The 13,054-nt window shown below is 44.7% G+C and overlaps 1 protein-coding gene across 2 annotated transcripts in view; it reads right to left on the bottom strand.

Moving 5' to 3' along the window:
- NARS2 (asparaginyl-tRNA synthetase 2, mitochondrial) overlaps positions 1-12,430 on the bottom strand; it is a 50,338-nt gene extending 37,908 nt beyond the window's left edge. For both annotated transcript variants that reach the window (XR_011151248.1, XM_069016330.1), the window contains exons 1-5: positions 12,237-12,430; positions 9,058-9,167; positions 8,086-8,206; positions 7,276-7,416; positions 3,989-4,069 (exon numbers count right to left, since the gene is read on the bottom strand). Coding sequence is in view for 1 of the 2 variants with exons in the window: in XM_069016330.1 (XP_068872431.1) it covers positions 3,989-4,069; positions 7,276-7,416; positions 8,086-8,206; positions 9,058-9,167; positions 12,237-12,359 (576 nt within the window). In the remaining variant the exon portion in view is untranslated. The remainder of the gene's footprint in view (positions 1-3,988; positions 4,070-7,275; positions 7,417-8,085; positions 8,207-9,057; positions 9,168-12,236) is intronic.
- Positions 12,431-13,054: the final 624 nt, after the last annotated feature.

The raw sequence follows: 13,054 nt of genomic DNA, 5'->3' as shown, positions 1-13,054 counted from the left end.
ATTCACTCCTGTGAGCGAGGGGCAAAAAAACCCCAAAAGACCAACACTGTACAATCTCCAGATGCATTTTAGAGAAGAACTATACGTGGATGGTTCTTCAGGTTTACAGTTAAATATCCTTTCAAAGTAATGAAATGGCCTGATCCAGATTCTGGGTTCAGCCAAACACCATCCAGGTGCCATGAGGTGTGTGTGTGGGAAGAGACAAGCCTCATACAGAGCACATTTTACCTCCACTGGAGCCAACAGGTAGAATGCAGCACTCCTTACACGTAGAGAGAGAGAGTGGTCCCAGGAAGGGATAAGGCCACAGGCAATAAAAACTGCATGTGAGATCTACTTAAAGGAGCTGTGAATGCATGATACAGCTGCTGGGCTTTGGAAATCACTGCATGCTGAGTTCTCTCAAAAGGCTGCAGCTGGGCAACAGGGAAAGTGCTGTAGAGACCCACATTGAACCAGATGGAGTGTCTGGGGCCAGACAGGCTCTTACAGAGCACAGAGAAGCCCACGCCTTCTCCACAGCACCTGAGGGTAGCCATACAAAGAAAATTTTCCAGGAGCAAAGTGGAAAACAGAGCAAGAGACCCAGAATGCAGGGAGCCTTCAACACTGCAGACAGAGTGGGAGGCTACTGAAAATAGCAGGGAACAGACATGCAGCTGGGTCACAAGGACAAAAGCAAGGCAGATTTCCTAGGACGCAGCCACAGAAGGCAACTGGGTAAAGTTTCTTGCAACATACAACGCTGCTAAGAATTTTAGACTTCAGAAGAAAAAAAGAGAAAAAAAGAAAAAAAAAAGAAAAAAAAAAAAGCAAGGAAAGAATCTGTGCTGAGGTGGAGGTGGTAAAACTGCTGGTATAGGGGAATTATTTTCAGATTAAAATAAGGGCTATCTGCCTCTGCTGATCTGCATTCTCCCTATTTCAAGAATTACCTTGTCCTGCTTTAGATGACACTACAACAGTGCTTTCAACAGTCAAAGCTCGTCTAGTGTTTTCAAAAAATTTACTTCAAGGAAAGAAGCACAAACAAGATGCTTTCTCCCCTGCATGCTCTCACCACAGGAAGACAATGCCAACAGTGCAGAAATCCACAAGCTGGTGTTGCTGATGTTCTCCATGTGGGTTAAGGTCTGCCTAGTCATTTTCACACTTCTGGAAGTTTCTCCTCAAACCTACACTTTTCAGGTGCAGAAGTTTCCTCTGGAGTTGTTACCGTCTTGTGACTTATTTATTTTTTAAAATGTCCTCTGCTTACTGCACTCTTTTCACCACTGCAATACTTAATTTTAAAAACATTCAGTTGATTTGCCCAGCAGAGAAGGAATGGATTCTCCCCCATCCCAAGTCCTTGTATGAGAGCATCCCAGCCAAAGCTATGTACAGACTAATCAGTACACCCAAAACCAAACAAAGATAATGAGGAAGCTGAACATATAAACAAACACAAATCCTACAGGATTAAGAGTTTTAGGAATCAAAGACCATATTTCAAAAAGCTTTTTCATTCTAACTTCAGATACATTTTCCCCCATCTCTTCAAGTTCACATGTAAAAACATATTCCTACTCTCTTCACTTTCCATCACGTCCAAAGAATGCACAGGCCTGAGCAGTCATCAGATATTAGTCAAAGGATTAAAATGGTGCCAGTCAGAGAAAACAGCTATTTAAAGGCAATAGTTCGCAGTGGGTACAAAAGCAGCCTCTACTTGGGTTCTTAAGGCTATATACAACTGAAGTTTTCAACTTACTCCACCTGCAGCAGGTCAGCTGAACTGGTGAGACTGTTAGTTCTATACACTGCCCAAGGGAACTAAAAAAAAAACCCCAAAAGGCAGAAAAACCCCAACCCATTAACAGAAGATGTATTGTAACTACTACAAACTCAGGAGCACTAGGACACCAATTCTGGTTGCAACTATAAGATAGGTCTTAAAACTTAAGGAATAGGATTTAAATATTTTTTGAAACTGAAGAATCTAATTTGAGGGTTGCTTTCATCAATTCCATCACCAGAAATCTTAGCTCCTCCTCAAATATAAGAGGAACAGGAATTTATATTCTCCCTTGGCCTTTTCAAACAGTGAATTAAAGGCTAGTTTAAAAAGTGACTGAATAGAGCAGACAGGAATGTCTTGATGGTTGGTTTGGTTAAAAGCACAGGAAGATTCTGGGCTTTGTTGCAAATACCACACCCTCATTATTATGTCTGACACCCTTCTACCATTCTTATTTTGTGTCTGACAGCCTCACATGCACGGCCCAAGGCAGGCTTAATCTTCCCCACGTTTTCACTGTCAAAAAACAATGTCACTGGTCCAGTGGAGTGAAGTGATCCCAGCAGGATAGCAGGCAGTCTTAGATCTCTGCTAGCCAGGACCAGTTGTGAACAGGGCTTTGCAGAAACAAAACTAAGTGCTAAATGAGGCCAGACAATGACGCTGCACTCAAAGAAGAAACAGGAAATCAGGGAGAACTTCCACGTTCCCAGCAGCAAGTGGGTTTGTGAAGCCCTTCCTTTGTGGCACAGGCCATTTAATGGGGTCTGACTTGGCACTTACAGCACACCTTTCAAGCACAGCTGTAGCTACATTTCTCCAAGACAGGTATTATTTGCACCTCAGCAATCCCACTGGAGAGTTATTTGCACCTCAGCAATCCCACTGGAGAGGAGTAAAATATCTGCCTTGAACCATGATCCAGTTTATACAAGTTTCAGGCTCACAGTTTAGCACCTAATTCAACATTTGCATCAGGGCTTCTGTCACTACCAGCCACCTACGCTGCAGTCCTGCATCCTCTACAGCTTTCAAGTGGATACAATTTGTACCAAAGACGCAATACACTCTACAGCTGCAAACTGCATAATGTTTCCATCATTAAGTGTCACTTGTTTTCACATCTTAATTTGCATGCAACAGCCCGGAGTGAACCCTGGGTAGCATTAAGGAATCTCAATTAAACAGGAACAATTTAGTTTAGCTAATCAACCCTATTGTCCCGGCAAGCAAAAAGCTGAGCCACATGTACTGGTCTGGAAGGGAATCACTGGTAGCACAGGTTAGACCTTGAGATCCTGAAGAACAAGTAGACAGAAGCCTTTTTTGTCATGAGGCTGTGCAGAGTGGAAGACACGATCCCACAGCAGGTAATTGCTACCTCAGCAGTTTTTCTTTTGCTTACAGATGAATCACCAGTGAAGCTGGAGCCAATAAGCCTAAGTGGCAAAGGACGCCGTTGCTTGAGACAGAAGAGTGAATTTCAAATACAGAAGTAAAAAACTCAGATGGAATTCCATATGATTAATGACTGTGGGGTCAGGAATCATGAGAAATCTGTGGGGAAGATCTTAGTGGTTAAGGCTGTGTTTCAGTTTCACAGGAGGTTCTGACCCATGACGTGAAGTACTCTTATAATGATAGAGTGAGGCAGTAATTTGGTGGTTATGGGGAGGCTTGACAATATTGGGGGAGAATTCTGACATACAACAGGTGTAGCTTGTAGGGACACACTGGTGAAAGGGAGTTTCAGGTATTGCTGACTTCTTTTTAAGGATTATCTCACAGTGAATTATATTCTTTGCTTCAAAGCTAAGAAATATTTGAGTGTAGTAGTCTGTCCTGAATGACCCATCCCATCTCTTGGGCTCTTATGATCACATCCTTCTGTTTACTAAGATGTTCCACCTCCCTCTGTTATTCTTTGCAAACTTTTCCACAGCACCAGGGATAGAACAACCTCATCAGTACAAAAGGTGCTGATTAATGCAAAAAATAGCAATAAAATAAAAAAAAAGATAATGCATCTGTTTAACTATCTAAATTATAAATTGAAGGAAAGGATTGCTATATGAAAAAATAATCAGAGGAGTACATAAAAGAGTTTATAAAGAGAGACATTTCCTCTAACCTTCAACAACTCAAGAACTGCTTTGCAAAAAAAAAAAAAAACCAACCCAAAAAACTTTATGCAACCCAACTTACCCCAATTTGAAAGAGTTCCCCAGCACCTTCACAGTCATTGGATGTAATTATGGGGGTATGAATATGCACATATCCATTATCCTGGAACAGACAGAACAGCAAAGTTAACGAGGTAAAGAAGGATGACATCAACCAGCACACATAACTTGGCCATCAGCCCCCAGCCAGGACAGCACATGTAGTCTTTTGGGCAGCTTCTGCCTTATAGGGACAGATGACAAACTAAATGCCAGCACGATTTACAAAGCAGTATTTACTACCTGTGTGTTTTCCTCCAGGCTTCATAACCCAAAGAGATTTAGGTCATTATTATGAGTTTTTTTGCAATGGCCTGTTTCCACACCATTCTCCTCTCTTCTCACTTCCTCCAGCATTTTTATATTTTTGGGCAGTTTCAATCAAATTCACCCCTATAACCTCAACACTTTGTTTCTTTCAGCTTTTTGGAAGGCAGTGGTTAGGCAAAGGACACTCTTCATGTGCTGCATTAAAATAAACGATCAAATGTGTTAGATGACAGAAATCACAGACAGGATGAAAGAAACACCTTAAAAACACCCAAACACCAATAAAGTGTCAGTCCTACCTCGCATCTTCTAAGATAATGAAGTTAAGCTGATTTTAAGAGACAGGGTATACCCTGACTTGGTCATGTTCTAGGTACCTGCAGAATTACACATTCATGTAATAGTTCATAAATCCAGCAGAGGCCTCCAAAACAAGGAAGGCTGAATGAAGAAAGAGCCCCTGTTCTCTGGATTTCTCTGCAGTGCAGCCATAGGCTTTTAAAACAGCTGCAATCCAATATTCAGTGGATGGATACATCTTAGCTTCACAGCTTTTACCAGAATAATACAATTCAGTCAGTCACATGAGAAGTCCTGGTCCTTATCACCAGCTAGTTAAGGGGCTAGGAAGACAGGAATAGTATTTAGTGCCCACTCTCAGAATCAAACTAAAATTAATTTGGAACGAAAAGGTCATATGGACATGCAATGCCTTTTGTGGCAGTACAATAACACAACCAAGAGGGAGCAAAGTCCCTGCAGTCAGCTCTAGGCTACCTTGGTTACAGGTGCAAAGACCTCAGCTCCTCACTGGGATCCAGTTACTGCGAAGAAAGAAGTTTTGGATCCAGAACAACTTGCTTTGCCTGGGGGAGGAAGTTTCAGTCTACCAGCACAAAATGCGGGCCTCTGACACAGTTCCCTGCATCTTCAGAGCCCTGTTGGTTACACGGCCTCCCAGCTCTACAGGAGATGTTTGAAAAACGCCTATATTCCTCATACAGTGCTAGCAGATGCTGTAAAGAAGTACATTTCACACAGAAGACTCCTTACATGCTTTGGAAAGTAATGCAAACTGCACAGATCTGAAATAAGAGAATCCCCTAAAAACCTCTGGGATAATTCCCCTTATAAAAGCTTCTAAAATAATTCACATTGCATTACTGGCCCTCACAAACCTGGAACTTAATGTGCAGAGTGGAAGTTGCCATACACAGTGAAACTATCTTACTGTGCCTAGGAACAATGCTCCTATCCTGCATGGACCACAATTCTCAGGAGAAGATTTAAAGAGGACATTTTAGCTTTCAACATCCAAACCAAAGGCACTTGGCAGTAGTCATTCATTCCTGGAAATGAACAGGCTAAAAAAGAGATGCTTTTAAAGTTACAGAGAGTCTTAATAATTTTGAGTGTGTATTCAAACAGCTCCACTTATTTTCTTCCACTATTAAGCTCCTTACAGCTCTGCAGAGTGAAAATGCTCACATTATTCTTTGTAGCTATGGTATGTTCTGACATTGTCACATTGGAAATTGCAATATTCTTGGGATGATGCAGGTAGCAATTTTAGAACACTTCCTTCCATTAGAAATGGAGCAAACAGATATAGTACAGACATTCCTGGTGCTAGGAGAGTTCTCACATAAGCATGTGTAAATATCAAGTCTGGGACCAAATCTTCCCTATTCCTTTAAAAATAACTTTAGTGTAGCTGCTGCTGATAAATTGATGATACATTCTATTTTATAATAGAGCTCTGCTCTTGAGCATTGTAAACAGGAAGGTATGTCAGAGCCTGAGTTGGAGTTGATTTGGAGAAGCAAAGCCTGAATAAGACTTTTTTCGTATCTTGGCTGCCTTCGGTGCCCAGGTTTGGAAGCACAAATCGTTGTAGGCAATGCCATCTAGTGGCTTGACACCGGCACAGACTGAGTCCCAACAGAGCCAGCTTCTGTCTTAGGAGCAGGCACAATCCTGAAACCAGCAGCTTTACCTGACGTGGGATTTCTATTAAGCTCTTAAAAAAACCACAAAACACCTCCCACCCCAAAAAAACCCACAGAAGTCATCCAAATACCATGCAATTCCACAGACACTTCTTAGAGCAAGCAAGCCTTCTTTGCCACTGCAGGCAACAAAGACCAGCAAACCTGGGACCAGAAATTCATCTTGACATTTCTAACCTCTTCCTTGGGCCACACTAATTATTACATATGAATTTTGTCATCAGAGTGCTCTGAATATGATTCTATTCAAACTAAAGCCAGCTTATCTGAACTAAAACATGTTTATTTCCAGGAATAGCTTTAAAAAAAGGGCTCAGGTGTGCTAGAAGACTTGTTACCTTTATCTACTCACACAAAGAATCACATGGCCTCTATATGATCTGGCACCAGAGCCAATTCACTGCCCCCCTGCCTCCCCAAAGCCTGTGCTGTGCCCACAGCTTGAGTGACACATTCAGAAAACACAGGTGGCTCCCACCCATCAGTTTGAAATGCATCAGAACAGGAGTCTCCTAATGTCAGCCAACAGCATCCACACAGATTTGTACTGCACTAAGAGAAAGGCAAGAACTGAGAATAACAAGAAGCTCTGAGTCAGTTTGTCTGTGTTCCTGTATCACAGATTTTTCCATGTGGGAGGAGGTTTCTGTCCAAGGACCGTAAGGTCACTGCAGAGGATAGGTTAAACAAGTCCACATTATGTTGTGTTCCACAGACCACACGCTTGCAGGCAATTATATTGCAACTCTGTGAAAGGGATAAATAACAGGAAATGGGTGGAAAGACACTGACAGGCCACAGATGCGCTAACCTGATCATAAGCAACAGTCTGGCCAAGGCCCAGCCAGGCCCAGGCCTGGAAAGAAAACCACTGTGTCCAAAATCCATACCATGCAGGCAAGATGTCACACTCCTTCCCTCCTAACCTGCTCCCATAAAGCCAGCCTGGGTGGAGCGCTCTACACGTCAGGCTCAGTACAGAAGGGAGTACCTGGAAGAAGGAGTGGATGCCCGCAGTGGCTTCGCTGCGGATTCGCAGGAGGGCGCCCAGCGCGCTGTTCCTGCAGCGCAGGTGAGGGAACTGTCGGACATACTCCAGAGGGTGCCTCTCCTTCATCTTCAGGGGAAACGACTGAAAACAACAGGGAAATCAAAATAAGGGGATGAGAACTCGGGAGTCAATGCAGTTTTATTGCTGTTCACAGAACACCATCTCTCCCTACTAAAATTCAATCACAATTACAGACCACAGAAGAACTAGATGCTTTTGCCTCTCTTTTCTGGTTGTTTTGTGTATTTTATAATGCTTACTGCAGAGCAAGAGCCATGAACACAAGAGGAGGTATTAGCACTTCTGGATGCTGAGCCCCCCTAAAACCTAGCTGTTCAGCTCACTGCTGCAACAACAAGCTGGTTCTGAATGTGCCTGTGGTAGATACGGTTCTTCCAGCTGCACAACCTGGAGTGTCTTGCCAGTTCCACTGTTTCTCCAATTCATAGCCGAGCCAAACTTACCAGGTAAGCCACCTGCACAGGTAAGTGCTTCAGGGTGGGACAAAGGCAAACTCTTAACTCTCTGAGCAAATTTTCCATGGAGAAATGGCTCTGTCCCAGAAACAAGCTTTCATGGTGATCCCATGTTTCTCCTTTGATGCATCCTACAGACACACTGCTGACAAGTCAAAGTCTGCAGGACCACTCAGACTGAAAGAAAATACAGTTTCAAGCATGCTTTGCTGGATACTTGGACCTTTAAAACCTGATTTCCAGCAGTCCCACCCCTCTTGCTATAGTGACATACCCAAATATCACAAGGTCCCACTACACGAATGGTTTCAGCTTGCAGCTCCATGTTTTGCATCCTATGAGGGCTTTTGACAAGCTTCCCTTGCACTTCCACTGCGCTTCCAAAAGTCAGGTCTCTAAGAAACCAAGAAAACAAACAGCTTAACTAGGTGCTGATACAACAACGTTCAGAAGAGAGATTCCTGTTAATTTAGCTGGACCACTTGAGATCACAGGAGATGCTGTAGCCATAAAACTTAACTGATGAAATGAAAAATTATTAAGTGCAGAGGTGGGAATGTGAAGAGATTCAAAAAGCTATAGAAGAATTTAGGACAAGGCAGGAATGTTGGACAAGTGGGGAGAAAAGTGACAGGTTTCTATTAGAAGGGGCTCTTGGTGGGGACAAACACAGTATACAGCAAAAAAATTATTTTAAAAATCTTTAAAAAATCAAGTTACACACAGAAGTTTCCTGGATCATCCCAACACTCCCAACCCTAGCCCAGTAAACAACAGAGAGTAACAAACAAAAATTAAGCAATAAAACAAGTGCATTATTTTACAATAGAACAGATGTGCCTATGCAGGGGCTATGCCTGGTGTGCCAGCCCTCCAGTCATTACAGAAGAGCAACAGCACTCTCCAGGACGTGGGGGACAGTTATCCCTGGCTACCTCATGCGATTTCCAAGCAATTCCAACAGCAGACAAGAACGCCTACACTGCTGCAGCTACTAAGAAAATTGGGTCCAAACTGATCTCATAGGATTAATCAACTGATCCACAAGGCCTCAGCAAAGTGGAGACAAAGTAATCTGACATTCTCCCTCCTAAAAGTGCATCTAGAGACCACAGACTGCAGTAGTTTTTCCTGTGGTCAGGTGCCAGAGGCTGGCAAGTCCCTGGCACAAGAAAAGAGGCCTGAGCAGAGCCCTCCAAGCACTGCTCAACACATATATTTCTCCAGTTAGTTCAAATGGACCCACCTATTTTCCAGGCTGGGATCAGCAACCACCTGGAGGCTTTCCAGAGAACTCCCATCATTTATGTGCAGGAACAAAACTTCCTTCTGGGACCGGACAGAGCGGACCCAGCCCTAGAGAAAAAGGAAAAGAGATTTTGTTATTTCTTGGCAGGAATGTGAACTCATGCCCTTCTTCCAGCTGAGCTGGACATACCACTTCAGGCCAATTTCAGCTTCTTACTGAAATCAAAGTAACTGTTTCTTTAGGGGCAAAAAAATAACGATAATAAAAAACAAAAAGAGAAAAAAAGTCAGCGTCAGTTTTTCTTCTGACTTCAAAGCAGAGAGAAACAAATCCTCAGGCAGAGACATCCATCTGAGGCAGAGTTTCTTCCTGAGAACAGCAAGGATTAATAAGATGTACCTGCATCTTTGCGGAGCTGACAATACAGAGAGCAACAAAGTGCTCTGAAGATGTAATGTGTTTTGGCAAAGTACATATTCTAATCAGTGATATCCTTTCCAAACACTTCTTACTAAAAAGGAGAGACCAGTAATGCACCTTTCTTCATTACAATACACTCAAGATGGTTCTGATGGTTTTTAGTATCAGTTTTGTTGTATCCCTATAGAACAGTTCCAACCTTTCAAATGTGTTCACTAGTTGTTTATGTGCCCTAAACTGCTGAACTGCTAAAACAACGATGCAGCCAACAGATTCACATGAAAAGCTACATATTCATGCAAAACAAAAATAAAAACTATTGCCTTGGATGTTTCTCCTTTCATCTTAAAATCAAGACTGCTTCACTGCGCTCAGGGAAAAAAAAAAAAAAAGATATTAAGAAAAAAACTTAGAAATTCTTTGTCCAGTTTCATGAAAACAATTAAACTAGTAATACCCTAATTCTTTGTAACAGCAAAACAGTAGAACTGACGGTGTACAGCTCAGGCTAATGTCTTAATTTGAGTTTTTTAATGACCTATAAATTTTATTTTCTTTTTAAGGGAAATATTAAGGCAGTAAGCAATAGTAAGAGCATCCAAAATATAACTCCCATAGTTGCTCCTCTGCTCACCAGAGTTGAGAAAAAGCTGGCCTTCAAAGCAAAATTATCTGCTGGGGGCCTTCAAGCTCATCTTCTAACAATACTGTAGAGAACAACCAAAACCACTGCTGATTAAACAACCGAACTACCTCTTTTCCAACCAGTTTCATCTTTTTCTTAACTGGAAGGGACCAAATAGTCCCAATGACTTCAAACCGTGGTTTAGGGGTTTTATACCAGACAAACCAATGCAAATCCATCTACTTCTGTCACCTAGACAGAACAAACCAAGAATCAAACAGCACCAGAAGAAAAGCATGTTATAGTTTTAAAAATGACTACTAACACAGGCAAAGCATTACACAGGCTTGTATAACATGCTTTCCATGTTTGATGTAAGAACCATGGAAGATTTTAAAGACATGAACCTAGTGAGTCAGACAGGCTGAACCACCCCTGCAGAGTGTTCCACCCGAACTGGTGCAAGAAACAAGATTATCTGGGCATCCTCAAATTTGTATGGTTAAAGTAAAAACTATTTCATACAGTAACATGCCTGAAGCTGTTGTGCTTATCCTCTGTATTCCAGCAAACCCCCAGAACACACCATGTATGTTATACTGGATGCACGTTTAACGTATAACGGCAGATGTTTTTCTCTGTTTCCTTCCCCAGGAACTCTCCTTTACCAAAACACACACAAAAAAAGAAACAAAGAAACATTCTCAGGAGCCTTTTTTTGCCACCTCCTCAAGCTGTTCTGGGATCTATTAAATAAGGAGAGGAGTCTTGCATCCTGCAATAGGAAGTAAGAGCATGCCCATAGGCCTGTACTGGAACAGCAGAGGCTGCGGCAGCAATGTTTTAACCACTTCACACCTTACCAGAATGAATGTGCAATGAAAGTGACAATTCTGACTCTGATTAGACTGCACATTCCAACAACCTGGCCATAATAAGGTTGCATTCAAGCCAGACCAGATTCCTAGCCCAGTTTAATACAAACCCCCCACATTTTGCCACCACAGGTGAAAAGCAAAGCAGCAAGGGTCTGGAGGGCAGGGAAGGGGGAAGAATGGCAGTACCGCAAATTTTAGCATCAGTTTATTCTAGCTTGCATTATTGATCACACTACATCTGAAAAGATCCTACACTGGATATGCTTCTTCCTGCCCTATTAGGCTTCACCTATGTGTGAGCAAGAATACCAGTGTGCTACAAAATGGTTTTTGGGTCAGTAGAATCACAGAAAGGCTTGAATGGGAAGGGACCTTAAAGGTTATACAGTTCTAACCCTACTGCCATGGGCAGGGACACCATCCACAAGACCAGGTTGCTTCAAGCCCCATCCTGGCCTTGAACACTTGCAGGGATGGGACAGCTACATCTTCTCTAGGCAACCTGTGCCAGTGCCCCACCCCCTCATAGTACAAAACTTCTTTCTTATAAATCTAAATCTATTCTCTTTCAGTTTTGTTTAAAACTGTTACCAAGTACCCCAGTCCTTTTGACATTCATCCAGAAATACTGACAACTGCAGAGTTCTGCATTGAAGCAGGGACTCTGTGTGTGCAACCACTGCTCTGCCAGTTGGAAACACCAGAAAACAGGGGAACGCACAATCCTATGCCAAGGGAAAGCGCTCCATAGCGAAAATGCCCATTAATCCCAGGCTACCTTGGTTCACAACAGGAGCCGAATACAAACGGCAGTGGAAGTGTTATCGGTGGTTCTACTGATACTGCTCTAAACCTGGATGTACGTGGCACAAGACCAATGAAAAAGCTTTAAAAACAACACCACAGAGGCAGTGGCTGGCTCTCCGAAATAGAACAGGTAATAAAGCCAACACTGAGGAGAGCACGTTCAGTACAACCCATCACAGTGACAACGCTCCTCTCCACGTGCCGAGTGACTCCAAAGCTTCGTTGGCTCCGACAACAGCGAACTGAGCACGTACAGCGAGAGAACACACGGAGAGGCTCTGCACGACTGCAGAGCAGATCTGGGAGTTGAGCAAAACACTCTGCAAGGCTCCCCCACTTCCCTCCCAAGCACGAGCGTGGGCCGCGCCCCTCCGGGCCCTCCCCTCGGCTCAGGCTCCGGGCCGGGCACACCCCGGGCACATCCCGGGCACATCCCGGGCACACACCTGCACTCTGACCGCGTCCGCCGGCTCCCGCGCCCCCAGCGCCTCGCGCACCCGCAGCCGCAGGGGCCGCGGCAGAGAGGCGCAGCGGCGGAGGGCCCGCCACCCGCCTCGGGCCCCGAGCATGGCGAGGCCTGGTGGGCTCGCTCCCACAGACCCCCGGCCCGAGCCCGGCCGGCCGCTCCCAGCTCCCGCTCCGCTCCGCTCCCGGCCCGCTCCCGCACAGGCCCACGTGAATCGACCTTCCTCCCGCCGCCCCACGTGGCCACCCGCCCAGCCAATGGCCGCTCGGACCGTCCCCGGCCAGCCAATCGGAACGGAGTGCGCGACTCAGCTCGCCTTTTCCGCCGCCCGGGCGCAAGCACCCCTGGGAAATGTAGTTCCTCATAGGGGACATCGGCTCCCAGCGGGACACGTGGGGATGGGATCCCCACGAATGGGGAGAAGGATCTTCCATGGCTGCGAGAGGAATCCCGTGTTGGGAGACAAGGGATCCCCGTGGCGGGGGAAGGGATCCTGCTGCCCTCCGGGACCACCTCAGCGGTAGCGCAGTCTGGGGATGGCATACGGTGGTTCTCAGGGACGTTCAGCCACTGTCCCGTCCTCCTGGGCTTCTCTCACGGACCGTAGCCCCTCGACATTCCCCGCTTTTCCTGATAAGGGGTGCAGGACTCGGGTCTGCTCTGCAGGCCTTGCTGACGAATAAAGCTTTTCTCCTGTCTCTTTTTCAGGCTTACGCCCCTCTGTCCTGCCACCTCCTCTGAGTGGCAGGTGAGGAGCAGCCGTCAGGGTCTCCAGCCCTGCAGGGAATGACATGGCAA

This window comes from Aphelocoma coerulescens, chromosome 1 (assembly GCF_041296385.1).
Source record: "Aphelocoma coerulescens isolate FSJ_1873_10779 chromosome 1, UR_Acoe_1.0, whole genome shotgun sequence".
In the NCBI taxonomy this organism is placed as follows: Eukaryota; Metazoa; Chordata; class Aves; order Passeriformes; family Corvidae; genus Aphelocoma; species Aphelocoma coerulescens.
The sequence above is the reverse complement of the archived record's forward strand: the minus strand, read 5'-3'. Positions and strand labels throughout refer to the sequence as shown.